The sequence below is a fragment of the Oncorhynchus masou genome, chromosome 10 (assembly GCF_036934945.1).
Source record: "Oncorhynchus masou masou isolate Uvic2021 chromosome 10, UVic_Omas_1.1, whole genome shotgun sequence".
Taxonomy (NCBI): Eukaryota; Metazoa; Chordata; class Actinopteri; order Salmoniformes; family Salmonidae; genus Oncorhynchus; species Oncorhynchus masou.
The window spans coordinates 18,886,426-18,913,488 of record NC_088221.1 but is presented as its reverse complement, the minus strand read 5'-3'; the positions used below and the strand labels follow the sequence as shown (position 1 = coordinate 18,913,488).

The 27,063-nt window shown below is 44.5% G+C and overlaps 1 protein-coding gene across 6 annotated transcripts in view; it reads right to left on the bottom strand.

Moving 5' to 3' along the window:
• The window catches only part of LOC135547286 (tensin-1-like), a 293,490-nt gene that overhangs the window by 164,362 nt on the left and 102,065 nt on the right, over positions 1-27,063 (bottom strand). For all 6 annotated transcript variants that reach the window (XM_064976121.1, XM_064976124.1, XM_064976126.1 and 3 more), the window contains exon 2: positions 15,586-15,700. In XM_064976121.1, the coding sequence (XP_064832193.1) occupies positions 15,586-15,700 (115 nt within the window). The remainder of the gene's footprint in view (positions 1-15,585; positions 15,701-27,063) is intronic.

Genomic DNA, 27,063 nt, shown 5'->3' with positions numbered 1-27,063 from the left:
CTACACTCCAGACCTCCAGTGCGCCTCCACAGTCCAGTACGTCCTGTGCCTGCTCCCCGCACTTGCCCTGAGGTGTGTGTCACCAGCCTGGTACCACCAGTTCCGGCACCACGCACCAGGCCTCCAGTGCGCCTCGGCAGTCCAGAGCGTCCGGCAACAGTACCCAGTCCAGAGCGTCCGGCGACAGTTCACAGACCAGAGCGTCCGGCGACAGTTCACAGTCCAGAACCTCCAAAGACGGGCCACAGTCCAGAACCTCCAAAGACGGTTCCCAGTCCGGGGTCTCCAGTGACGGTCCCCAGTCCGGGGTCTCCAGCGACGGTCCCCAGTCCGGGGTCTCCAGCGACGGTCCCCAGTCCGGGGTCTCCAAGCGACGGTCCCCAGTCCGGAGTCTCCAGCGACGGTCCCCAGTCCGGGGTCTCCAGCGACGGTCCTCAGTCCGGGTCTCCAGCGACGGTCCCCAATCCGGCGTCTCCAGCAACGGTCCCCAGTCCAGAACATCCGGCGATGATCCACGCAGCGAGGGTCCCCAGCCTGGGGCCTACGGCGAGAATCCGCAGTCCAGAGCCTCCGACGATGATCCACTGGTCAGTGATACAAGAGCGGATTCAGTGTAAAGAAGGGGGGCGGCGTCCAGAACCAGAGCCGCCACCGAGATTAGATGCCCACCCAGACCCTCCCATATAGGTTTAGGTTTGCGGCCGGGAGTCCGGACCTTTGGGGGAGGGGGTGTGACAAGGGTGGTTGGTTTAGTTTTTGGATTGTCGAGGTGTTTTTGTCCTGTCTAGGTTTTCTTTGTATATCTATGGGGTTTCAGTATGTCTAGGTATATGTAGGTCTATGGTGGCCTGAATTGGTTCCTAATCAGACAGCTGCTTATCGTTGTCTCTGATTGGGGATCCTATTTAGGTTGCCATTTTGGTTTTGTGGGTTATTGTCTATGTGTAGTTGCCTGTCAGCACTCGTGTTATATAGCTTCACATTCATTTTGTTTCTTTGTTAGTTTGTTTAGTGTTTATTCGTTAATTAAAAGAAGAATGTATGCTTATCACGCTGCGCTCGGTCTCATCAATATGACGAACGTGACAAGATGCTTAAATACTGTAGGCCTACAATAATAATTATGATATACACTGCTCAAAAAAATAAAGGGAACACTTACAACACAATGTAACTCCAAGTCAATCACACTTCTGTGAAATCAAACTGTCCACTTAGGAAGCAACACTGATTGACAATACATTTCACATGCTGTTGTGCAAATGGAATAGACAACAGGTGGAAATTATAGGCAATTAGCAAGACACCCCCAATAAAGGAGTGGTTCTGCAGGTGGTGACCACAGACCACTTCTCAGTTCCTATGCTTCCTGGCTGATGTTTTGGTCACTTTTGAATGATGACGGTGCTTTCACTCTAGTGGTAGCATGAGACGGAGTCTACAACCCACACAAGTGGCTCAGGTAATGCAGCTCATCCAGGATGGCACATCAATGCGAGCTGTGGCAAGAAGGTTTGCTGTGTCTGTCAGCGTAGTGTCCAGAGCATGGAGGTGCTACCAGGAGACAGGCCAGTACATCAGGAGATGTGAAGGAGGCCGTAGGAGGGCAACAACCCAGCAGCAGGACCGCTACCTCCGACTTTGTGCAAGGAGGAGCACTGCCAGAGCCCTGCAAAATTACCTCCAGCAGACCACAAATGTGCATGTGTCTGCTCAAACGGTCAGAAACAGACTCCATAAGGGTGGTATGAGTGCCCGACGTCCACAGGTGGGAGTTCTGCTTACAGCCCAACACCGTGCAGGACGTTTGGCATTTGCCAGAGAACACCAAGATTGGCAAATTCGCCACTGGCGCCCTGTGCTCTTCACAGATGAAAGCAGGTTCACACTGAGCACATGTGACAGACGTGACGGAGTCTGGAGACGCCGTGGAGAATGTTCTGCTGCCTGCAACATCCTCCAGCATGACTGGTTTGGCGGTGGGCAGTCATGGTGTGGGGTAGCATTTCTTTGGGGGGCCGCACAGCCCTCCATGTGCTCGCCAGAGGTAGCCTGACTGCCATTAGGTACCGAGATGAGATCCTCAGACCCCTTGTGAGACCATATGCTGGTGCGGCTTGCCCTGGGTTCCTCCTAATGCAAGACAATGCTAGACCTCATGTGGCTGGATTGTGTCAGCAGTTCCTGCAAGAGGAAGGCATTGATGCTATGGACTGGCCCGCCCGTTCCCCAGACCTGAATCCAATTGAGCACATCTGGGACATCATGTCTCGCTCCATCCACCAACAGACTGTCCAGGAGTTGAGATGCTCAGATGAGTTGGCGGATGCTTTAGTCCAGGTCTGGGAGGAGATCCCTCAGGAAACCATCCGCCACTTCATCAGGAGCATGCACAGGCGTTGTAGGGAGGTCATACAGGCGCATGGAGGCCACACACACTACTGAGCCTCATTATGACTTGTTTTAAAGACATTACATCAAAGTTGGATCAGCCTGTAGTGTGGTTTTCCACTTTGTGTGACTCCAAACCCAGACTTCCATGGGTTGATAAATTTGATTTCCATTGATCATTTTTGTGTGATTTTGTGTGATTTTTGTGTGATTTTGTTGTCAGCACATTCAAATATGTAAAGAAAAAAGTATTTAATAAGAATATTTAATTCATTCAGATCTAGAATGTGTTATTTTAGTGTTCCCTTTATTTTTTTGAGCAGTGTACAATAATAAAACAAATGATAATAAATATGAAAATAAATAAATGAAATCTGCATCAAACCTGAATAGCGAGTTGCACACACTTTCCATTTGGCCGCGCCAACATTCTTCTCATCTTTGTCCACTAAAACATGTCCCAGAGGACATTCACCTTGTAGGCTTCTTTTCACTATACTTTTTCTCTTAGAACTTTCCTTTTACTTAAATTAAAAAGGCCATCTTCACAAGCAACAGTAGCCATGGCCAAAACTCCTTTCACTCGCTCTCTATCTTATCAGCAGCAGGCACACGTGAGGTGAGCAGCCAGAACCAGTTTCAGCTGGACATAAGCTATATGTTTTATTGAGTTGCAATTGGCTGACACAGATTACAAGCTCACACAGTTCTCATCACCTCACACACATTAAATTAGCAGCGGATGGGTCCACTCGGTACATTTTAATTGCACATAACCAAGACTCGTGGCAATTATATCAGACCTGACCAAGATCTGAGACAAAAGCCAGAATTTAGGACACGGGCCCACCTGGGTACAGGGTCGAGTCTCTGAATGTTGGGTCTGTTGGACCCGTGAAGACCTCTGCATACTTTTGTCTGCATGTACAAACATTCCTATGTCATACCCCTACCTCCACCATTCTTCTGTCCTGAGTCATACTGCTCCTTCCTCTACACACCTACAGTATCATCGGTCAACAGTCCCACGTTGGCTGGCCAACCCCTTGTCCTTGTTAACTCAGGTTTTGACTGACCGAGGCGTTTCTTCCCGTGAGGTTTCGAGGGGGATAGGTAATATCCTGAGAAGAATATCTCCCCCCAAACCATGTGGTGGATGGGAGTTGGCTGTGGGGAGATTTTTGTAGAATAGGAAAGTGCAGAACATTTGTTTCCATAACTAGATTTTCTATATGGATTTCCAGAGTATAGGGTATATCAAAACTGGTTTGTTTAACCAGCTGTTTCCTTTGATACATTTTCCAGTCTGTCCAAGGGGCTGATTCTTACACAAGTGTTGTGCAGTGTGTTATTTCAGTAATGAAATGGGAGTGTTGCAAAAAACAGAGATGTTTATAGCACAGCTCACGTTGGAGCCATGAGGTAAAGGTGCATTCTCTATACAATATGTTTGTTAACTATTAACTACACTGAGCAAAAATATAAAATCAACATGTAAAGTGTTGCTGTTTCTTGACCTGAAATAAAAGATCCCAGAAATGTTTCATACGCACAAAAAAATGTATTTCTCTCAAATTACATTACAGCCTTACTCTAAACTTGATTAATTGTTTTTCCATCAATCTACACACAATACCCCATAATGACAGACAAAAACAGGTTTGTAGATTGTTTTTCAAATTTTTTGGAGAAACAAAAACTGAAATATCACATTTATGTAAGTATTCAGACCCTTTACTCAGTACTTGTTGAAGCACCTTTGGCAGCTATTAGATCCAATAATATTCTTGTGTATAACAAGCTTGGCACACCTGCATTTGGGGAGTTTCTCCCGTTCTTCTCTGCAGATCCTCTCATTCTCTGTCAGCTGGATGGGGATCGTCGCTGCACAGCTAATTTCAGGTCTCTCCAGAGATGTTTGATTAGGTTCATGTCTGGGCTCTGGCTAGGCCGTTGAAAGGACATTTAGAGACTTGTTCCGAAGCCACTCCTGCATTGTCTTGGCTGTGTGCTTAGGGTTGTTGTCCTGTTGGAAGGTGAATCTTCACCCCAGTCTGAGGTCCTGAGCGCTCTGGAGCAGGTTTTCATCAAGGATCTTTCTGTACTTTGCTCCATTCATCTTTCCCTAGTCTCCCAGTCCCTGCCGCTGAAAAACATCCCCACAGCATGATGCTGCCACCACCGTGCTTCACCTTATGGTGCCAGGTTTCCTCCAGACGTGACGCTTGACATTCAGGCCAAAGAGCTCAATCTTGGTTTCATCAGACCAATTCTGCATAGAAGGCCAGCATCCCCGAGCCGCCTCTTCACTGTTTACGTTGAGACTGGTGTTTTGCGGGTACTATTTAATGAAGCTGCCAGTTGAGGACTTGTGAGGCGTCTGTTTCACAAACTAGACATTCTAATGTACTTGTCCTCTTGCTCAGTTGTGCACCGGGGCCTCCCATTCCTCTTTGTATTCTGGTTAGAGCCAGTTTGCACTGTTCTGTGAAGGGAGTAGTACACAGTGTTTTGCGAAATCAGTTTCTTTGCAATTTCTCGCATGGAATAGCCTTAATTTCTCAGAACAAGAATACTGTTGCGTTTCAGAAGAAAGCACTTTGTTTCTGCCCATTTTGAGCCTGTAATGGAACGCACAAACGGTGATGCTCCAGATACTCAACAAGTCTAAAAAAAGAGAGTTTTATTGCTTCTTTAATCAGCACAACCGTTTTCAGCTGTGCTAACATAATTGCAAAAGGTTTTCTAATGATCAATTACAATTTTAAAATGATAAACTTGGATTAGCTAACACAACGTGCCATTGGAACACAGGAGTGGTGATTGCTGACAATGGGTGTCTGTACGCCTTTGTAGATATTCCATAATAAATCTGCCATTTCCAGCTACAATAGTCATATACAACATTAACAATGTCTACACTGTATTTCTGATCTATATTATGTAAAAAAAAAACAAGGACATTTCTAAGTGACCCCAAACTTTTGAACGTTACTGTACATGTGATGAGTAAAAAAATCTGCCATTTCCAGCTACCATAGTCATATACAACATTAACAATGTCTACACTGTATTTCTGATCTATATTATGTAAAAAAAAACAAGGACATTTCTAAGTGACCCCAAACTTTTGAACGTTACTGTACATGTGAAAAGTAACCTTTCTGAGCACAGATGAAATTCATGTTTATAATCCATTTTATTCAATTCTCTGCACGGTCAGATACCTATGTGGGTGGGCAGTCTGTTTGCTGCAGTAAGGCGGGTAAGGAGAGGTCTTTGTTCAGCTGGCCTGTAGAAGCAGCATATTTGTTGTTCTGCTCCCCTCTGGTGGTGGACTTGACTCAACAGCATTTCTACATGTCTTAACTGAACAGCAATTGTGCCAAGATTGTCCTTGGAGGCCCACAATCTGCTAACTTTCAGCCATGTCATGTTATTATCATCAGGTGCATTTAACTGATGAGGAAAAAGACATGTACCTGAAAACAGCGTTATAAATCTTAAACAGCATTACGATAGGGCCATTGACCTGTAATGTCTAGAGAAATCCAGTAGGGGGCATTGGAAGTATAACGTCAACAAAACAGAAAGGCTGTTTTCCAATAAGGACATGGAGGTCCAATCAACCGCTTGTTGGGGTGAGTGTGAAGCTGAGGCCCTACAGATGTGTGTGTGTGTGTGTGTGTGCGTGCATTTGTGCATGTGTGGGTGCATATAAACTGCTTAGTGCTTTCTTAAAACCATCTCCATAATGTTACATAATAATTCCCCTCATATCTTGCCATTATGGTAATCTCAGCATATGACCGTTTAACTGATTATGATAACGACATTACACTGAGGAGACAACGCCAATCCATCATACAGAGACGAACCCAATGGTCATGATCATCCATCTGATCTTCTCATTTGGCTAATGACTAGGAAAGGGAGGGGAACAACACAAAGATGCTTCATACAGCAAGTGACTAAACACGTTAGAGTGCGTGTGCGTGTGCATGTGTGTTTGTGTGCATACATGCATTTCTGGACTTATGTGTACAGTATGTTCCCATGATTTTTCAAGCCCGATGTTTTATTGTATGTATATGTGTAAGCTCATGTTTAAGTAAAAACGTTGATGTACTGTGTGTTCCCCTGCATATATTTATACAATAGAGAAGCACAAGCGTGAGTGTACACATGTGGTTGTGTGTCAGTGCCTACAGTTGTGTTACACCAGATGAAAACCTGAGTTCTAACCCCGAGCCAGAAAAACTAAGTGAAACAGGGGTGTGCATAGAATGTTAAAGTTCCTAGCTCTGGAAAATGTCTTACTGAATAAGACACACATGATGTACTGCCACAGACAATGAGAAGATACAAATTAAAAAACAGCACATTCTATTTAGAGTATATACAGCAACAAGTAATGTTTAGACAAGTTAATACAATCTCAATACTAAATCAATACACAACGCCGAACAGCTAATGGGTCGTATGTGGGAGTGTGTGTTTGTGTTTGTATGTGTGTGTGTGTGTGTGTGTGTGTGTGTGTGTGTGTGTGTGTGTGTGTGTGTGTGTGTGTGTGTGTGTGTGTGTGTGTGTGTGTATGTGTATGTAGGTGCATATAAACTGCTTAGTGCTTTCTTAAAACCATCTCCATAATGTTACATAATAATTCCCCTCATATCTTGCCATTATGGTAATCTCAGCATATGACCGTTTAACTGATTATGATAACGACATTACACTGAGGAGACAACGCCAATCCATCATACAGAGACGAACCAATGGTCATGATCATCCATCTGATCTTCTCATTTGGCTAATGACTAGGAAAGGGAGGGGACCAACACAAAGATGCTTCTGCCCTGGAGGCAGGGCGTTCTCCTATAGAGCTCCATTTTAATGGAATGGTCTGCCTATCGATGTGAGAGACGTTGACTCGGTCTCGACCTTTAAGTCTTTACTGAAGACTCATCTCTTCAGTAGGTCCTATGATAGAGTGTAGTCTGGCCCAGGGGTGTGAAGGTGAACGGAAAGGCACTGGAGCGATGAACCACCCTCGCTGTCTCTGCTTGGCCGGTTCCCTCTCTCCACTGGGATTCTCTGCCTCTAACCCTATTACGGGGGCTGAATCACTGGCTTACTGGTGCTCTTTCATGCCGTCCCTAGGAGGTGTGCGTCACTTGAGTGGGTTGAGTCACTGATGTGATCTTCCTGTCCGGGTTGGCACCCCCCTCGGGTTCGTGCCTTGGGGGAGATCTTCATGGGCTATACTTAGCCTTGTCTCAGGGTAGTAAGTTGGTGGTTGAAGATATCCCTCTAGTGGTGAGGGGGCTGTGCTTTGGCAAAGTGGGTTGGTGTTAAATCCTGCCTGGTTGGCCCAGTCCGGGGGTATAGTCGGATGGGGCCACAGTGTCTCCGACCCCTCTTGTCCCAGCCTCCAGGTAATTATGCTGCAGTAGTTTATGTGTTGGGGCGCTAGGTTCAGTCTGTTATATCTGGAGTATTTCTCCTGTCTTATCCAGTGTCCTGTGTGAATTTAAGTATGCTCCCTCTAATTCTCTCTCTCTGTCTTTCTCTCTCTCTTTCTATTTCTCTTCTCTCATCGGACCTAATCCCTAGGACCATGCCTCAGGACTACCTGGCCTGATGACTCCTTGCTGTCCCCAGTCCACCTGGTCGTGCTGCTGCTCCAGTTTCTACTGTTCTGCCTGTGGCTATGGAATCCTGACTTGTTCACTGGACATAGTACCTGGTCCCGGACCTGCTATTTTGGACTCTCTCGCTCTCTCTACCACAACTGCCGCCTCTAACTCCGCATGATCGGCTATGAAAAGCCAACTGATATTTACTCCTGAGGTGCTGACCTTTTGCACCCTCTAGAACCACTGTGATAGTTATTATCTGACCCTGCTGGTCATCTATGAATGTTTGAACATCTTGGCCATGTACTGTTATAATCTCCACCTGGCACAGCCAGAAGAGGACTGGACACCCCTCAGAGCCTGGTTCGTCTCTAGGTTTCTTCCTAGGGAGTTTTTCCTCGCCACCGTGCTTCCACATCTGCATTGCTCGCTGTTTGGGGTTTTAGGCTGACTTTCTGTATAGCACTTTGTGACATCTGCACATGTAAAAAGAGCTTTATAAATGAATTTGACTGATTGATTCAGTCAGCAAGTGGTGGCTAAACATGTTAGAGTAAGATAAATAAAGAAATTGTGTGTGCGTGCGTGTGTGCGTGTGTGCGTGTGTGTGTGTGTGTGTGTGTTCTGCAGTGGAGGCTGCTGAAGGGAGAATGGCTCATAATAATGGCTGGTACAGAACCTATGGAGTGGAAACCATGTGTTTGATGTATTTGATACCGTTCCACTGATTCCGCTCCTGCCATTACCACGAGTCTGTCCTCCCCAATTAAGTTGCCACCAACCTCATGTGGTGGGGGGGTGTGTCTGAGTGTGTGTGGGTGTGTGCATGTGTGTTTTGTTTATCTACGTGTCTGTGTGTGTGCGTGTGTGCATGTGCGTAGGTGTTCAGTGTTTATGTCAAGATTTATTGTAGTGTGTACAGTATGTTCTCATGTTTTTGCACACCAGATGTTTCAATGTTTGTATACTGTACGTGTATGCTCATGTTTAAGTAAATACTTGGATGTACTGTATGTTCCCCTGCATATATTTATACAATAGAGAAGCACAAGCGTGAGTGTACACATGTGGTTGTGTGTCAGTGCCTACAGTTGTGTTACACCAGATGAGAACCTGAGTTCTAACCCCGAGCCAGAAAAACTAAGTGAAACAGGGGTGTGCATAGAATGTTAAAGTTCCTAGCTCTGGAAAATGTCCTACTGAATAAGACAAACATGATGTACTGCCACAGACAATGAGAAGATACTAATGAAACCATAGCACAGCCTATTTATATACAGCAACGAGTAATGTTTAAACATGCTACAGTTTTTTTATCGCTTTGGTGCAATTTTCACAAGTTTGTAGAAAACTCAAAACGGATCATCAAAAATGCAGTTGTTTCTAAATTCTAAGCACATTTTCAATTGACTGATTATAACACACAAAATCATGCAGTCACTTTTCACCAAATTTGATCAGTGTTTCATTTAGAAATGCATTCTTCGGGCCTCCCGAGTGACGCAGGGGTCTAAGGCGTTACTACAGACCTGGGTTCATTCCCTGGCTGTGCCACAACCGGCTGTGGCCGGGAGTCCCATGGGACGGCGCACAATTGGCTCCTTGTGGCGGGTCGGGTGCCTGCAGGCTGACCCCGGTCGCATGTTGAACGGTGCTTCCTCGGACACATTGGTACGGCTGGCTTCCGAGTTTAGCTGATGGGTGTTAAGGAGCGCAGTTAGGCGTGTCAGCTCTGACGAATGCTGTGAGGCCGATACGTAAGCTCATTAAAGATCAGTGATACTATCAAGAGCAGTGTGCGGTTTCCTTTTTCCTTCTACTTGTTCAACTGATACCTGCCTTTTGAATTTTGAAAGGCTGTAAAACAACGAAATGTGAAAAAAAACAAGGGGTGTGAATACTTTCTGAAGGCCCCACTAGCTAGCATCCAAATTGACCCTAATGCATCTACTGTATGCAGTATAGCAAATAGCAGTTATCATTTCCAATGCATTCATACGTTGAAATCAAGTATTATAACATTTTTAACACCCTCACATCCATGCAGTGAGTATGGTAGGCTAACATGTCAACACATCCACCCGGGCAGTGATACAGTAACCCCCCCCACACACACACACACACACACACACACACACACACACACACACACCCCCCAGGACGACACCGGCCAGAGGGACGGCCCCAAGGATGAGGAGCGGGCCGGTCCGGGCGGCGAAAGTGGAAATCACGGATGATGTTGGGATCCAGAATGTCCTCCCCTGGAACCGAACATCGTTCCTCTGGGCCATAACCCTCTCAGTTCACCAGATACTAGAGCTGACCCTACGACGTCGGGAGACCTGTAGAGGTCTGACGGCACACACTCACATCCATGCAATGTCACTTTAGCAGTGAGTATGGTACGCTACACATTCATCCAGTCAGTGAAGTCTAGGCTAGCCTTCCAGACATACTTTTCCCTGACAGTCTGGTAGCATTGTGGTCATCTATTTGAGCGGTCAACTTTACCTTACAAAAAATTACCATAGAAGTTGGCAAGACAGCACAAACAGATTTGGGACCAGGCTATGGGTCTAGTCTTTTGACTGGAAACAAACACATGCTGAATAGACGTGCGTCACCAGCCAGGATACGCTCCTATTGTCATGGAGCCTAGCAACGTATCCTGGCAAGAGGCGAGGAAGTGGTGGAGCTGGGATGATGATTGGGAACCCATGTGACTGATGAGTGTTTGTAAACAGTGTTACGGAAGGGAAGGGGGTGTTGGGGTGGGTGGAACATCTGAACATGACTGCACATTACCTCAGAGTGCTCGCCGATGTACTAATAACTCTGAAACCACATCTGGGTCATTCCTACCAAGCTGTGCTTTTTCTGTCCCCAGGAATATCATGTGTGGATTCCAAAAGGCTTTAAATATAAGGTCTGATGTCTTTACCTTAAAACAGAAAAATATACATCTTGAAAGAACATTTTATGCATTTTCAACAATTTTTCAGTGGATGTGGGTGTTTTGTCTCCAGGTGAACTTCCACAAGAAATATAAGCCATAAAATACTAAATATGTATTAATTATTTTATAGTGCTACCTAAAGTCTCTCTCATCATTAACATTGTTTTAATGATTATTGTATTTATGATTGTTTTATTTAAGCTTTTCTGTGTGTCTCTGATATCACTTTCCATCATGTTAGTTCAAATCAAATCAAAAACTATATTGGTCGCATACCCAGAATTGTAGATGTTATCACATATAGTTTGTTGTAATTCTCCATTTTAGAAAACAACCCCTTCCTGCAATGACACCTCAGTCAGGAAGTCATCATTTGCTGGGAAAACAATGGTGCAAAGCTAAATATATATAAAAACACTGAATTGTATCCATTTTTCCATGTTTGTTGTAGTTAGTCGGTATGTCCCACTCATAAATGTCCACCCTGTTAGGCTAAATTTGAAAGAAAATTAACCACATGAACCAATATTTCGCAAACCTCATTAAAAATAGTAAAGGAGAACTCCTTATCTGAATCCTTATTGTGAGATTTATGAACACATTTGTTCACCCAGTCCTGAGACAAGACCAATTTCAGTGATTCATCAGTGCTGGCTACTCCAGGCTGTGTCCTTGTATGGAGTGTGTTAGCGTGTGTGTTGCTGTCTGAGTGGGCCTCTACTGTTCATTTTGTACTTTCCTGAGAGCCCACTGGCTGGCCCTCGTAAATCTGCTCCAACCAGACAGGACACACACACACAGACGTATTTAAACTCTCTCTAACAAACACAGGCAAGCATAGACATAAAACACAGACTTACGTACAAACACGTGCAAACAGACACACACGCACACACTACCATACTCAGTGGCCCCTATGGAACCAGCCATGTTGTAGTCAATACAGCAGACAACTCAATACCCAAGCCTCTGTTACCATCTATCTACAGTATACAGGCTGACTGACAGGGGAGCTATCCTCTGTTACCATCTATCTACAGTATACAGGCTGACTGACAGGGGAGCTATCCTCTGTTACCATCTATCTACAGTATACAGGCTGACTGACAGGGGAGCTATCCTCTGTTACCATCTATCTACAGTATACAGACTAACTGACAGGGGAGCTATCCTCTGTTACCATCTATCTACAGTATACAGGCTGACTGACAGGGGAGCTACCCTCTGTTACCATCTATCTACAGTGTACAGGCTGACTGACAGGGGAGCTATCATCTGTTACCATCTATCTACAGTATACAGGCTGACTGACAGGGGAGCTATCCTCTGTTACCATCTATCTACAGTATACAGGCTGACTGACAGGGGAGCTACCCTCTGTTACCATCTATCTACAGTATACAGGCTGACTGACAGGGGAGCTATTCTCTGTTACCATCTATCTACAGTATACAGGCTGACTGACAGGGCAGCTATCCTCTGTTACCATCTATCTACAGTATACAGGCTGACTGACAGGGGAGCTACCCTCTGTTACCATCTATCTACAGTGTACAGGCTGACTGACAGGGGAGCTATCATCTGTTACCATCTATCTACAGTATACAGGCTGACTGACAGGGGAGCTATCCTCTGTTACCATCTATCTACAGTATACAGGCTGACTGACAGGGGAGCTACCCTCTGTTACCATCTATCTACAGTGTACAGGCTGACTGACAGGGGAGCTATCCTCTGTTACCATCTATCTACAGTATACAGGCTGACTGACAGGGGAGCTATCCTCTGTTACCATCTATCTACAGTATACAGGCTGACTGACAGGGGAGCTATCCTCTGTTACCATCTATCTACAGTATACAGGCTGACTGACAGGGGAGCTATCCTCTGTTACCATCTATCTACAGTATACAGGCTGACTGACAGGGGAGCTACCCTCTGTTACCATCTATCTACAGTATACAGGCTGACTGACAGGGGAGCTATCCTCTGTTACCATCTATCTACAGTATACAGGCTGACTGACAGGGGAGCTATCCTCTGTTACCATCTATCTACAGTATACAGGCTGACTGACAGGGCAGCTATCCTCTGTTACCATCTATCTACAGTATACAGGCTGACTGACAGGGGAGCTACCCTCTGTTACCATCTATCTACAGTATACAGGCTGACTGACAGGGGAGCTATCCTCTGTTACCATCTATCTACATTATACAGGCTGACTGACAGGGGAGTTATCCTCTGTTACCATCTATCTACAGTATACAGGCTGTCTGACAGGGGAGCTACCCTCTGTTACCATCTATCTACAGTGTACAGGCTGACTGACAGGGGAGCTATCCTCTGTTACCATCTATCTACAGTATACAGGCTGACTGACAGGGGAGCTATCCTCTGTTACCATCTATCTACAGTATACAGGCTGACTGACAGGGGAGCTATCCTCTGTTACAATCTATCTACAGTATACAGGCTGACTGACAGGGGAGCTATCCTCTGTTACCATCTATCTACAGTATACAGGCTGACTGACAGGGGAGCTATCCTCTGTTACCATCTATCTACAGTATACAGGCTGACTGACAGGGGAGCTCTCCTCTGTTACCATCTATCTACAGTATACAGGCTGACTGACAGGGGAGCTCTCCTCTGTTACCATCTATCTACAGTACACAGGCTGACTGACAGGGGAGCTATCCTCTGTTACCATCTATCTACAGTATACAGGCTGACTGACAGGGGAGCTATCCTTTGTTACCATCTATCTACAGTATACAGGCTGACTGACAGGGGAGCTATCCTCTGTTACCATCTATCTACAGTATACAGGCTGACTGACAGGGGAGCTATCCTCTGTTACCATCTATCTACAGTATACAGGCTGACTGACAGGGGAGCTATCCTCTGTTACGGTGGTGCTGAAGTGTCATGATAAGCCTCTCAGCAGGAGTCAAGGGCTCTTGCTTCAAGTAAGGCCAGATACACATTTGCTCACTACAAGGACACACAAAGAAAAAGTATGCACAAACATGCACAATACGAGGGGAAAAAGTAGCACACACAGAAACAGTAAGTGGCTAAGAGGTTGACCCATGTGATAGTGAAGCGATTGTGGTCCATGGGGAAATGATTGATCCTATGCATTCTGGCTACCCTAACAGGCCATTCCTTTGGGAGAGCAGGGACAGACAGCTGCAACACCCACAGGACCCAGCATAGAGGACTGTAAAGATATATATATAAGAGAAGTCCATTTCAGGAGGATAATAAATCATGGTAATATAATGGGAAGAGACTACAATACAGTTACCAGAAAAACAACAATCTTTCAAAAGGACATAATGTAGTTACTCGTAATGTAGTATTTTTTTGTAGGGAGCAGCCAGCCACACGATTACGTATAAATGTCTGCTTTCCAAGAGGACAGTACAACTACAAGGTAATAACAAAAATGCATGCTTATTGTATACTTGGTCCTCTCAGAGTTAAACACTAAGCCAAGAGAATGCCTCTGTTTCACTTTACTGTGAATAAGATATCCATACAGTGCCAGATGGAAGGGAACTAGGCAAGCCAACTCTTTCCCTTCTGGATACTAGGCCAAACAACCTGCCAGCATACCGATGCAGCACTATCAGCAGAAGCAGACATGTCCACTTGCCAAGTAGCAGTGATCAGCCAAGCCCAGTGTGTCTACTGTCTAGCCTGTAGGTTTGCCAACGCAGTGGATATAGGGCTATCTACTGTTGATGATTCACAGAGCTATATTATTATATTGCTTATATTTTCTCTTTACATTGTTTTTTATCTCTAATTCACTCAAAAATGTAGCCACTTCAAATGCTCAATACTCAGTACCCAGCTAGCACTCAATTTGCTTACTAAACAAACTACAGGTAACTGTCAAAATAAAGGAATCATCAACATAAAGTATCTTAATATGGTGTTGGGCCACCATGAGCCAGAACAGCGTCAATGAGCCTTGACATAGATTCTACAAGTGTCTGGAACTTTAGTAGAGGAATGCAACACCATTCTTGCACAAGAAATTCCATCATTTGGTATTTTGTTGATGGTTGTGGAAAACTCTGCCTTAGACGCCGCTCCAGAAATTCCCATAATTATTCCATTGGGTTGATCTCTAGTGACTGAGAGAGACTCACGCAACTCTTTAAACCCCCTATGCTCCTTTGAGACCCCTTTTTCAAAGTCACAGAGATCTCTTCTTCTCGCCATGGTGGCCCACATAATGGGCAACTTTTATACATGACCCTAAGCACGATGGGCTGTTTTAATTACTTAATTAACTCAGGAAACACACCTGCTTTCAATATGTTTTGTATCCCTCATTTACTTCAAGTGTTTCCTTTATTTCGACAGTTACCTGTATCAATCTGATCAATGAAATTAGTTAAAAGCCTGATTAGCAAACTATCATTGAGTGAATTGAAAACCTGCCAACCCTTGACATCCCCTGAGCTACTTTAATGTAATTACTCAGTGACCACAACGGTGACCTTGGGAGACCCCAAATGACCCTTTGATGACCTCAGATGACCATGGTTACCGTGGTAACACTCCGGCAAAGTCAGGACTAACCTCTGCAGATGAGCCCCTCCTGGCTGACGGTCTGTTTGCACACCCCACAGTGCTTGCTTTTCTTGAATGTCTTCGCCCGGAAGGTGTGTGAGTGAAGCGCCTCGAACTCTTCAGGCTGCAAATGGAACAGATAAAGAGGAGAGGGTTAGTGTTCAATTGCAGATGGCTCAGTTGATCGGGTCATGGTGATGTCAATACAAAGATTGTGGGTTCAATTTGTGCATAAGCCACGGTATACGTAAGGGTTTTTTGTGGACAAAGTCATTTGGACTTTTGTCACAGGCAAAGAAAATGGAACAATCAACCAAACTAGGAATAAAACAAATTGTCTGTCAGTATATATTAAAATCTGTGCATCTATAAGGATAGTCCACTACACTATACTTATTTCATTTGCAAAGATAATGAACATAATATTAATCAAATAGACTTTAGCGGTAGGAGAAGTCTTATTTGCCCTAACTTGAGATGAACACACAGAACTACACCGAATCACTTCACAGACTGAAGATTTGCACAAAAGTGCAGAAATGTTAGCATTTGGTCCAACAATTGTAGAAATGGTACACTCCAGCTGCCCTCTACAAAGAAGCAGTTCCCACTTTCTCTACTCGGAGAAACAAGAACAACCACGTCACCCCATGCCCCTCCGTCCCCCCTCCTTTCCTAAGGCTGCTGCTGGAGGTGTGTTGTGCAAGCCCTCTGAGATAATTCCTATCTGACAGCGTCCATAGCGTAGCCTGCTCTGAAATGACCCCCCTGTCTCCAGCCGGCATGTGTTTTCCTTCTCCTATAATTACATCTCAACTGTTCTCCCTTTTTCCTGTCTTCCTTCTAAACTGAGCTCGTTGACGGGGGTCAGGGTAACAGAAATGTCAAAGCGAAGGACAACCATCTCTGCTCGCTGTGAAACCTGTGTCATGTTCCCTCTTTGTGGTCAGCGTCTCAGTGTCACCCCGTAATGGACGACTTTGGGGGATTTGGACCGGTGACATCACTTCCTCTGTGTATTTTCTCAGCTGGTCCCCATTTTGGGCTTTTCTGGGTTTTGGCTCGGTGGGATATTGGGCCCCACTAACACACTGTCTGTGGGCCCAACATAGCAATATTGAGCTCATATAACAAAAGTACTTTAGTACTTGTGTGAACGAATCACACAAGGCCACACAAGGAGATTTGCTGCATATACGTCACCTGTCTGAAAAATGAATCAAGACTAACACGTAAACAAGGAGCAAAGAATGTATAACAAAGAGACCTGGGGACCGAGTCAACTCACAATGCATTATGGGGAAGCACAGATGTAAAACAGACCAGATTCTATAGCCTACACCATTTTTTTTATGTTGTAGTGTGTGTGTGTGTGTGTGTGTGTGTGTGTGTGTGTGTGTGTGTGTGTGTGTGTGTGTGTGTGTGTGTGTGTGTGCGCATGCACAGCTGCCTGATTCTTAACCATATTCTTTATGAGGGTTACTGAACGCTTTTCAAGGCAGGAAATGCAGGCCGGAATGGCTTTATAATATCCACCAAATTTCCATTAAGGCAGTGTGTGTGCGCTCGCTGGACTGGGCTCAAAAGGCCATGTGGTTGGCACATTGAGCAACTTTAGAGAGAGACTTTAGATGGCAGGAGAACGGAATGGAGCTGCGGTGTACCACCGAGAGAGAAATCCCAGACCAGGCACTGCAGCCGTACCAGTAATGACGTTATGTACCTCCTTTGGCCATCAATCCCAAAGAGTCGGTGGATGGGAATGCAGTAAGGCATAGACGTTGCAGGCCAGAGTTAGAGGTAAGCACTTCAGCTGACTCTAGCTGGCTCTCCCACTCTGTCTATTTATTGTATATTCATAGTGCCTTTGGAAAGTATTCAGACACTTTGACTTTTTCCACATTTTGTTACGTTACAGCCTTATTCTAAAATGGATAAAATTGAAGAAAAAAATCCTCTGCAATCTACACACAAAACCCCATAATGACAAAGTGAAAACAGGTTTTTAGAAATGTTTGCAAATGTATTCAATTCCAAAACAGAAATGCCTTATTTACATAACTATTCAGACCCTTTGCCATGAGACTCGAAATTGAGCACAGGTGCATCTTGTTTCCATTGATCATCCTTGAGATGTTTCTACAACTTGATTGGCGTCCACCTGTGGTCAATTAAATTGATTGGACATGATTTGGAAAGACACATACATGTCTATATGAGGTCCCACAATTGACAGTGCATGTCAGAGAAAAACTAAGCCATGAGGTCGAATGAATTGTCCGTATAGCGCTGAGACATGATTGTGTCGAGGCTCAGATCTGGGGAAGGGTAGCAAAAAAATGTCTGCAGCATTGAAGATCCCCAAGAACACAGTGGCCTCAATAATTCTTAAAAGGTATACATTTGGAACCACCAAGACTCTGCCTAGAGCTGGCCGCCCAGCCAAACTGAGCAATCAAGGGAGAAGGGCCTTGGTCAGGGAGGTGATTTTTTTTTATAAATTAGCAAAAAAATCTAAAAACCTGATTTTGCTTTGACATTATCGGGCATTGGATATGGATTGATGAGGGGAAAAAAGCAATTTAATACATTTTAGAATGGACTGTACAGTACTTTCTCTTTCTCTTTTGGTCTTGATCCCTTAGAACCTCTTTCACTTGCTCTCTTTATTTCAACTTACTTTCTCTTTTGTTATTTCTGGACGTCTCTCTCTCTCTTTCTTTCTCTCTCGCTCTCTTCCTCCCCTCTACCATCCTCTCTTCCCCAACAGTCTACCTTGCTAACTCTCCCACTTAGCAGAGAGGTAGATTTATGGATGTCTGTGCAGCCTACAGGAAAGCCCAAGGTCTGGTTCCCATGATGGGCAACGAATAGTGTATTCTCCCTCCAATCAGAAGCAAACTATCAGTCAAATGACAGAGGGAAAACAACTCTAGACCAGCTTTACTCCACACACAGAGACGCGTACAAACCTCTCCATCATCCTCCGTTTGGAAAATCTGACCATAATTCCATCCTCCTGATTCCTGCTTACAAGCAAAAACTAAAGCAGGGACTCTGTCCATTAAAACATGGTCAGATGAAGCAGATGCTAAGCGACATGACTGTTTTGCTAGTACAGACTGCAATATATTCTGGGATACTTCCGATGGCATTGAGGAGTACACCACATCAGTCACTGGCTTCATCAATAAGTACATCGATGACGTCGTCCCCACAGTGACTGTACGTCAATACGCAATGACTCGGCTTTCAAATGGCACAATGGTCTAAAGGCACTGCAATGCAGTGCTAGCTGTGCCACTAGAGATTCTGGGTTCGAGTCCAGGCTCTGTCGCAGCTGACCACGACCGGGAGAACCATGGGGCGGCACACAATTGGCCCAGCGTCTTACGGGTTAGGGGAGGGTTTGGCCGTCAGGGATGTCCTTGTCCCATCGCGCACTACTGACTCCTGCGTTGGGCCCGGCGCAGTGCATGCTGACACGGTCGCCAGGTGCACAGTGTTTCCTCCGACACATTGGTGCAGCTGGCTTCCGGGTTAAGTGGGCATTGTGTCAGGAAGCAGTGTGGCTTGGTTGGGTTGTGTTTCAGAGGACTCACAGCTCTCGCCCTTCGACTCTCCCAAGTCCGTACGGGAGTTGCAATGATGAGACAAGACTGTAATTACCAATTGGATACCATGCAATTGGGGTGAAAAAAATAAATAATGTTTTTTACCCAAACAATGTGGGGGCTGAATTTTTAACCGCAAACCCATGCATGCCAACACACACACACACACACACACACACACACACACACACACACACACACACACACACACACACACACACACACACACACACACACACACACCTACCTACCTACCTACCTACCTACCTACCTACCTACCTACCTACCTACCTACCTACCTCTTGGCCACCTGGTTAGTCAGTTGACAGGGTTACTATAGAAGCATGGGTCCTGGGATCTCCTATGTGGGCTCTCATCAACAGTGTAGTTTTGGTTCATTACAAGAGATGTACAGTAAGCTGTTCCCACCTCATGAGAAGAACAGGGCTCGAGACAAAATGTAAACACAAACAACTAAGTTTTCATGCATACACAGGGTAACATCTATTCAAACATTTATACATAATCTATCTGACATGTCTGAAAGTCCCTCTCCGCACATGGGCTCTGCAGCCTACTACAGGAATGTAACTGTGTAGTTTAGTTTCTTTCACGTTGCAGACAGAGAGGGAGACAATGTGAGGGACACACGCCAGACATTAAAAATGTCTCAATCTCAGTCTATTCAGGCCAGGGAGTACCATCGTCTTTGGCCCTCTCAGAGAGAGGAGCTGACCCCCAAATAAAACAGACTTCTAGTGTTCTCCCCCCTATTCATCAGGCTGTGCAACAGAATGGAAGAGACTCCAGCAAAACACTTTTTAAATACTTCATCCCTCCTGCCTGGCCTCCAATGTCAGTCACTTGTCTCCCCACCTTTGGGTGGTGAATGTAGGAGAGGGGGGCACTCAGATCTCAGCACAATACCTCATGGTTTAATTCCCATTAGCAATTTGGACTGGAGCCATAAGTGCTCATCCTCTTTTAGAAACCAAACAAACAAGCCCTCCTCTGCTTCGCACCCATCTGAGGCCTGGCCTCCATTGTTTACTCCAAATACTATGTAAATAAACGGCACAAAACAATATAGGGGAGCTCCCTTCATGGGGCCCGACCCTAATTGGTTCCGTTCATTAAGAGGGCCGCCACTGCTTGCAGAGTTTGTTTATTGTTTGTAGCGGGGAGGAAAGTGGGGGATTCTGGGATACATGGCGCTATGGATTTGGAGGGAAGAGATGAGAGGGGTGAGGGGGTGTACGGTAATCATGGGGGTACGTTCACATTCACAAGAGACGAGGTCTCTGGATTATAGTTCAAAGTGATGCCAACCATGCAAATGCCCCTGGTCCTACCGTGGCTCTTTCCATCGCCTCCCTTTTCTCTCTGCTAGACTGACACAAAGGCAGACGGCTTGAAACAGGCATCATTGGACCCCCAGGGGACAAGGCCAGTGTACACACAGCCCCCTTGCTGAGACGCTAAGCTCCTGGGAACAGGGTCCCATCCCTCCAAGCCTCTCATACACACACGCACATACACACAATGGAGACCCCTAACTCTGAGGGAGTGGGGAGCGTGGTTTGGGGGCGTGGCTCCCAATGGGCTGATAGGGTTTAAAGCAGGGCAACAGCACTCTGGGAAGAGCAAGGGTGCATTTCAGTAGGTATAAATGGAATCCATTCCTCCATCTCCTCTTAATATACGCCATATTCACCAACTCATTAAAGGGTCATTGAGAGCTACTGGGTGTGCAGGCTTTTGTTCCAGCCCTCCAGTACCACACCTGATTCAGCTTATGGTGGCTCAGACTAAAAACTGGTATTAGATTTTTTTAACCGGATGTGTTAGTGATGAACTGGGATAAAAACTTGCACAGCGCAATATCACTGAAGACTGAAGTTGGATAACTCTGAACTGCACTAATGAAAAATCATGACAGGTGTAAGCAGTATGGTGAATGCCTGCTGGGAATGTATTATTCACCTGTCCAGGTCAAAGGTCAATCACATCAATTCAGATGGAGGAAACTATGAAAGTAAAGGCAAAAGCAACGACAATGAAAGGGAATACCTGTCTGACATGAGGATAGCGAGAGGCGCTCACATCCTCCTCAATAAGCTCCAAATCTGTACATTGACCCCACAATAGGGCCGCTTTTCCAGCTACAACTCTGAGACATTCCTGCTGAATAAGGTCACTCCGAGAAGCTTTTTTTCATCCTTGACGCTAAAAGCGCTGCATTTGATGGCGCCCCATCTCTCACACACACACTGATACACATATACCGAGGAATAAATCCCTCACCTCATTAGTTTACAACCCTATGCAAAGTACACACACTCCAAAAGGGTTCTTATCAGAGCGATAGGGTCATACCAATAACCATTTTGATCTGAAGAACCCTTTTTGGAAGGGAAGAATGATTCTTTGGAAGGCAAGAACGGTTCTAAATAGAACCATACTGTATAGAATGTTTCCCAGCATGCTCTATTGCAGTGAGATTTTCAGAATTGTTTGTTTTACTGTAATATCTGTGTTTTGGCATGTACATTGATTGGTTGATGAATGTTATGCTACAGGAAGATAAATAAAATAGAGTTTTCTAAACTAACCCAATCTGTTAGCAATTGGATTTGTTGGAATCATTACTGAGATGGTTGTTCTAGTTTAGATGATTAAGGTAGTCTAAGTATTCCATTTTTCCTACCTCGCAGTCATTCTGAATCCAGGTAGCAGGTGAGTAACAATTCCACTTGTTGGATTGCTAACTCTGTCGGGCTCCAATAGGAATTACACATCACTTTGCAAACCAGCATAATGTGACTTGCAGCACTGACATGACCTGTAAACCAGGAGTTTCGTAACGCCACAGTGTTAGGGTATAACTAGGCCTTCAAAGAAAGGCTCTGCTATATGTAACGTATTGTCATAAATAATTGGAACTGCTCATAGAGGGTTCCAGGAAGAACCCTCCAAATATAAAAGGGTTCTCGGTAGAACCCTTCATAGACGGTTCTAGGAAGAACCTTTGGATGAAAATATGGTTCTTGGTAGAACCCTTCATAGAGGGTTCTAAATAGAACCCTCTGAAAAGGGTTCTACCCAGCACCAAAACGGGTTCCCCTATGTAGACAAACTGAAGAACCTACGTGGTTCTACTGAGCACCTTTTTTCCCCCCAAAACTTTTGAGCTTAAAGGAAAAATCCACTCCCAAACTATATTTTTGTATTTTTTTCCATTAGTCCACTGTTATACAGTCCCAAACGGTTTTGAACGTCAGCAGTCAAGTTATCAAGAGGATTTTCTAGAAGCAAAGTGTCACTTGCCACATCAACATGATGATTTGTTTTGCATCATATGATGCATTTTGTATCATTATGATGATGTGGCAAGTGACACTTTGCTTCAAATCCAATACCTTGAAAACTTGACTGCTGATAAGCAAAACATTTTAGGACTGTGTTAACATTGGACTAATAAAGAAAATCCAAAATATAGTTTTTGAGAAATGTTTCCTTTGGATGCTGTCGATCTGTAAAGCTGTATGCCTATCATTTCATAACCCTTTATTTGCTTCTATTTACCACACACACACTTCAGCAAGTCTGTGGCGTATATGGCTACACACAATGTAGTTTGGTAATGGTCTAGGAACATTCCCCAACTGGTTTGACATTGGGAATGTTCACAAATAGTTCAGAGAAATTTTTTAAAAACAACGTTCTCCAACTGGTTTGACATTGGGAATGTTCACAAAAAGTTCAGAGAAATCTTTTAAAAAACAACGTTCTCCTGTGGGACTTCACAATAAAATTTACTGCAGGTTTCCTCATTGTTCTATTTAAAGTCATGTTCTCAGAACATTAAGGCAATTTTCGATCAAAATCACAAGCAAACTTTAGTAACGTTCAAAGAAAAACATTACTGTACATTCTGTTCTCAGCATAGGAAAACTGCTTTGTGTTTTGGCCGCATCCACTAATTAGCCACACCTGATCTTAATGAGTGCTTGTTTCCTTTGAAATTGGGTCTGTTTGAATAGACTAAAATGAACAGCTTGGTAGGAGTTTAAAAAAAACATGGCATGCTAGCTCCATCCTGGTGGCGCAGGGGACTAACTTCAATGGATAGAGAAAAGAAGATCATAGCTTTGAATCTCAATGATGCCGTGCCACAATACAAAATACATGTGTTTGCTTGATTAATGACTAAGCAAATTCATTTACTTCTGTCCTATCTGTGCTTTGATTAAAAACCTCAAAATAACCTACGTTCTCAGAAAGTTAAAATATCCCAGGAAAACTTTCCGTGAACCATAGTAAAACATTCTCAGAAACTCCATGTAACCTACAAAATGTATGTTCCCAGAACAGGCAAAATGTTCACTTCCGTTCTCAGAATATAAAAAAAAAAAACTTCAGTTTTACCGGTCAGGAAACGTTTGGCTTCTTGAACCAATGGGAAACCAAACATGTTCATTTCCACAATTCTCAAGGAACAAAATGTGCTAGCTGGGATGTGTTCAGAAGACCTGCTGTCAAGCTTTTTTTTACCCACTTAACAAACTCTGTGGATTTAATTTCATTTCGGGGTTTATTTCATTTGGTTTTGGCACCGACTAACTGTGTCTGGGCAATGAATATATCCTTAGAGCCCACTGCAAAAGTGCATTACAAGGAGGAATGAAAAGGTTTTCAGATAGTGTCTTGTAACAAGTCTCTAGAGCTTGATAACATTATGAACTTAACCCTGTGCAGATCCATATTATCTTATGCCCTTCAAGTAGGGTGTGAGAGAGAGAGAGAGAGAGAGAGAGAGTGAGTGTGCGTGTGAACTCCCTTGAACATCAGATTGAAACTCAAGCCTTATCAGTAGTGATCCCATCCAATCCATCCATTCAACTGAGATAATAACCTACTTAACACAGCGTCTCTCATATGGGACAACATGTGTTTGGGTGAGATGTTAACAAGACACACAGTGGGGTCACTGCGACAGGTCCCATCTGCTACTATGGGAAGTGTGTGTGTATGTGTGTGTGTGCCCTCTGTTGCTGGAACATCCCTCGCGCTCCTACCCCGCCCTTTCTCCAATAACCCCATTCTTGTCTCCTCACTCTCCCAAATCACCCACCCCCTCCATGCATGTTTTCTCCCACAAGGCTATGATTCTTCAGCTCACAAAACGCAAGCGGGCAGGGGCGTCTCACCCTTGACCTATCTCATCTCCTTCCACTCAGTCTGGCCTGACCCCACATCCACACAGAGGCAGCCTCTACTCCCTTCATCTCCCTCTCTCACCCTCTGTCTCCGTCTCTCAGTTCCTCTCTCAGTCTCTCTCTGTCTCGCTCACACACTCTCACACACTCTCTCTCTTTCTTTTGATCACGTGAGTACAATGGAGCCCCCACATGGAGTTTCAATAAAGGGCCACTGAACACTGAACTCTGACAATAAGAGGAGGCCAACCCCGGGATTGTACCAGCTATTGGAACATTTATGTGAAATTCCCAAAGATTTTTGACAGGCATGCTTTTAGGAAAATCCACTGGTGGTGGCTAACTGATAGTTTTGTAAGAGAGCCAATGAATTCTTCATCCTTATCACACACAAAAAAAGAGAGGAATGAAAAGGAGGGGGAAGAGGAAAGAGAGACGGGAAAGAGTAAGAGAGAGGAGATAAAAAAGAAGGGTGGATGAAAAGAAGGAAGAAAGGCAAGGAGGTGGGGAAGTGAGTTTGAACGTGCCCCCCTAAGCTGGTATCCATAGCACAGCCCACCTCAGGGCAGGAATTCCCTCGATGGGTCGTTGCCGGTCAGAGACAGTTGGCGAAGTGTCCTGTCCTCCTCCCAAACCCTGTCATTCCAAACAGGGAGTCAACAAGCTGAAGAAGTGAACCTAGTTATTAGATAGCTGTCTTTTCCATCAAAACTGCTATGGAGTTTCAAATTAGCTTTTTTGAAAAAATAAATAGATATGTTTGAATGACACTAAATGTTACTTTAAACCCTTGCAGTGCTGAAATATTTTGGTAAGAGAAGTGATCATAATTTAACTTACATGCTTTGACGTGGATAAGGAAGCAAGTAAGTCACAGGAAGATTTACCGTTATGTAAGTAGGAAACACTGTACATTTACAACCCAGTGAAAATGGAAAAGTGCGTGAAATGTGGAATGGAAAAAAAGTCCTGTCTGTTGCCTGTGAGGCATCTGCTATACAAAGACCAGATTTAATAATTCATGATGCATGTGGGACTACGAGGCACTGAGCAGCAGTTTCAGAGGCTAGGGAAGATAAACTCTCTCCGCAAACACACGAGAAGATGGTTGGTTTTGTGTCCACCAGCCTCATTGTCGTGTCTCTAGATGCACTCAGATGCCCAGATCTCATCTTCATCATCGATCCTTTATTTCATACAAAAGGTTGTAAAAAGTAGGGCTCGTAACAGCTGGCTAGGTTTTTGGCAAGATAGAAAAGTTGCCTCCAGTAAGACAAAGTGGTGGCGATCTGTGTCTATTTATAAATGACAGCTGGAGCACGAAATATAAGTCTCAAGGTTTTGCTTGTCTGAGGTAGAGTGTCTCATGATAAGCTGTAGACCACACTATTTACCAAGAAAGTTTTCATCTATATTTTTCTTTGCTGTCCACAAACAGATGCTGGCACTAAGACTGTACTCAACGAGCTGTATAAGGCCACAAGCAAACAAGAAAATGCTCATCCAAAGGCGGCACTCCTAGTGGCCGGGGACATTAATGCAGGGAATCTTAAATCTGTTTTACCTCATTTCTACCAGCATATTACATGTGCAACCAGAGGAAAAAAAACTCTAGACCACCTTTACTCCACACACAGAGATTTTGTAAAAATCTATCCCTCGCCCACCAAATCTGACTATAACTCTATCCTCCTGATTCCTGCTTACAAGCTAAAACTAAAGCAGGAAGAACCAGTGACTCGCTCAATAAGGAAGTGGTCAGATGACGCAGATGCTAAGCTACAGGACCGGTTTGCTAGCACAGACTGGAATATGTTCCAGGATTCTTTCAATGGCATTGAGTACACCACATCAGTCACTGGCTTCATCAACAAGTGAATCAATGATGTTGTCCCCACAGTGACCGTACACACATACAGTGGCTTGCGAAAGTATTCACTCCCTTGGCATTTTTCCAAATTTCTTGCCTTACAACCTGGAATTAAAATGTATTTTTGGGGTGGTGGTGTTTGTAAATATTTTATCTTGTGAAACAAACAAGAAATAAGACAAAAAACAGAAAACTTGAGCGTGCATAACTATTCACCCCCCCACCCAAAGTCAACACTTTGTAGAGCCACCCTTTGCAGCAACTACAACTGCAAGTCTTTTGGGGCATGTCTCTATAAACTTGGCACATCTAGCCACTGGGATTTTTTTGCCCATTCTTCAAGGCAAAGCTGCTCCAACTCCTTCAAGTTGGATGGGTTCCAATGGTGTGCAGCAATCTTTAAGTCATACCACAGACTCTCAATTGGATTGAGGTCTGGGCTTTGACTAGGCCATTCCAAGACATTTACATGTTTCCCCTTAAACCACTCAAGTGTTGTTTTAGCAGTATGCTTGTCCTGCTAGAAGATGAACCAGTCTCAAATCTCTGGAAGACTGAAACAGGTTTCCCTCAAGAATTTCCCTGTTTAACGCCATCCATCATTCCTTAAATTCGGACCAGTTTCCCAGTCTCTGCTGATGGAAAAACATCCCCACGGCATGATGCTGCCACCACCATGCTTCACTGTGGGGATGGTATTCTCGGGGTGAAGAGAGGTGTTGGGTTTGCGCCAGCCATAGCATTTTCCTTGATGGCCAAAAAGCTCAATTTTAGTCTCATCTGA